Source organism: Pygoscelis adeliae, unplaced genomic scaffold (genome assembly GCF_000699105.1).
Source record: "Pygoscelis adeliae isolate BGI_AS28 unplaced genomic scaffold, ASM69910v1 Scaffold241, whole genome shotgun sequence".
Classification (NCBI taxonomy): domain Eukaryota; kingdom Metazoa; phylum Chordata; class Aves; order Sphenisciformes; family Spheniscidae; genus Pygoscelis; species Pygoscelis adeliae.
Genome location: NW_008824056.1, coordinates 2291075 through 2292966, shown reverse-complemented (window position 1 = coordinate 2292966; position 1892 = coordinate 2291075). Strand labels below are relative to the sequence as shown.

The 1892-nt window shown below is 42.3% G+C and overlaps 1 protein-coding gene across 2 annotated transcripts in view; it reads right to left on the bottom strand.

Moving 5' to 3' along the window:
• VEPH1 (ventricular zone expressed PH domain-containing 1) overlaps nucleotides 1-1892 on the bottom strand; it is an 83128-nt gene that overhangs the window by 3623 nt on the left and 77613 nt on the right. For both annotated transcript variants that reach the window (XM_009333935.1, XM_009333936.1), the window contains one exon: nucleotides 1383-1519. In XM_009333935.1, coding sequence (XP_009332210.1) covers nucleotides 1383-1519 — 137 coding nt within the window. The remainder of the gene's footprint in view (nucleotides 1-1382; nucleotides 1520-1892) is intronic.

The window sequence follows — 1892 nt, the reverse complement described above, 5'->3', positions numbered from 1 at the left end:
AGCACTCAGCTGCAGCTGTGGTACATGTATGGATTAAAATGTCTTTAGAATCTCAACCAAAACACGAGAAGAAGTCACCAGAAAGTAAGGAAAAGGCTGTTTCAAGAACTACTTGCTTTCAGAAGGGTTGTATTGTCCCACGAAAGGCACATGTTCCTCCTCGGCAGGACACCCTGTTGTATTTCCTATAGGAAGGGGCTCAGGAAGCCATTTAAGAAGCTTAAAGAGCTTTACTAGGTTTCTATAAAAATAAAGATTATTTACCAGAAATATTAAGGTTTGGCTATAGTTGAAAGATGCTGCTATTTTTGGATTATCTAAGAAAGAGTTCTTGTAACAAAAATAAATAAAATATTTTGCACAACGTTTGATAATTCTCATTGCAAAACGCTGAAGAAAATTAGCTTCTAATAACTGAGAAGTAATAACTAATGAGGACTGGATTCAATTACCTGCCCTTCCAATGCCCTGGGACACGCTTGTCTCTGAGCCCTATCAGTATAAATTTCAAAAAATTTCACAGAAATTTCAGCAGAATTTCTCTGAATTTAGATGAGGGTAGAAGTGAAAGCAAAAAAACCTCCATTCCTTTGGGAGAAAAGTGTTTTAGCATCACTTTGCTTTGAACACACTTGCTATTTCCTGCACAAATAACACGTTATAATGCTGTCATCTCAGGAACTGTTATTAATGTACAAAGCAGGCAAGACTTTCAAAAAAGATGAACAGTTGCTTGATTTTGGAGACTGCCCTGAGGTGTTCAGAAGGGCCTGGCTTTCCAGATATGCTGAACATAACCAACTCCCCCGTGAACACTGCTGGTCCCATGAAAACTGGGGACCCAGAAATGACAGCTCACTTGCAGCACATTGGCTGTGGCTGCTACATACCTTGCTGTTCCATGCCATACACTTTGTGAGTGGAGAAAATGTATTCACCTGAGCAGAATTTATTGAATTTGTGTTTATTCAAGGAAATAAAGAATTACTGGTCAAGACTGGAAACTATTTTTTAACCCACTGTAATTCCTTTAGGAAGAGAAGTTTTTGCAATATCCGAGAAGTGACCCGGGGATGCCTCGAGACAGAGGGGATGATGCTCTGGCACAGGTCACCAACTAGTAGGGTATAAATTACTGAGACATGGGAGTCACAGTGCTGAGCCCTGGGCATTTGTTGCCTGAACAAGAGCCGCGCCAATCTAACACTCTCGAAAATCTCACATTCTTGATCCAGAGAGAAAAATATAGCTAAAGCCAGTGAGCAACCCCTTGGCTGGAGTTAGCCATGTGGCGTACAGAGACCACGGGCAAAGCTGAGCGGTAAAAACCTCTGGGAAATGGTGTTGGGGAGGAGAGAAAGAGAGAAATCAAACTGACTTACGGATTTTCCTTTCCGAAAAAGCAGCTGGTTGCCAGCCAGAGTGAAGTAGCGAGTTTTCCACCTTTTGATAAACTTCCACCGGACTTGCTTCTCTTTGAGCTTGCCTTCAATCAGAGGTTGGCCATCCTGATTTAGAACTGGGGAGGTGAACACACAATGAGAGGGTTATTACTGTCCTCCCTTTGCTCGCCATCGCAGGCTTCCGCTGCGATGCAGAAAAGTTTTTTTGCAGTTTAGCTGTCAGCTCCAAGACCACATTCCTCCTGACCTCAAGTGTTCAACTGTCACTTCAGAAAGACATTTCAGCCTTTAGTCATATTTTGCTTGGGAGGCCTAGCAGATGGAGCTGACAGCTCGGAGTCCTCTGTCCATCATTTTTTCTTAGCCATCACATACTTATCCCCACCATTACGCCTCCCAGTTGTTCCTCAGCCCTGCAATAATAATTTATAATTTCATGGAATTGAAAGTAGGCATTTATGTTGTCTCTGAAGCTTTAATCCACACTAC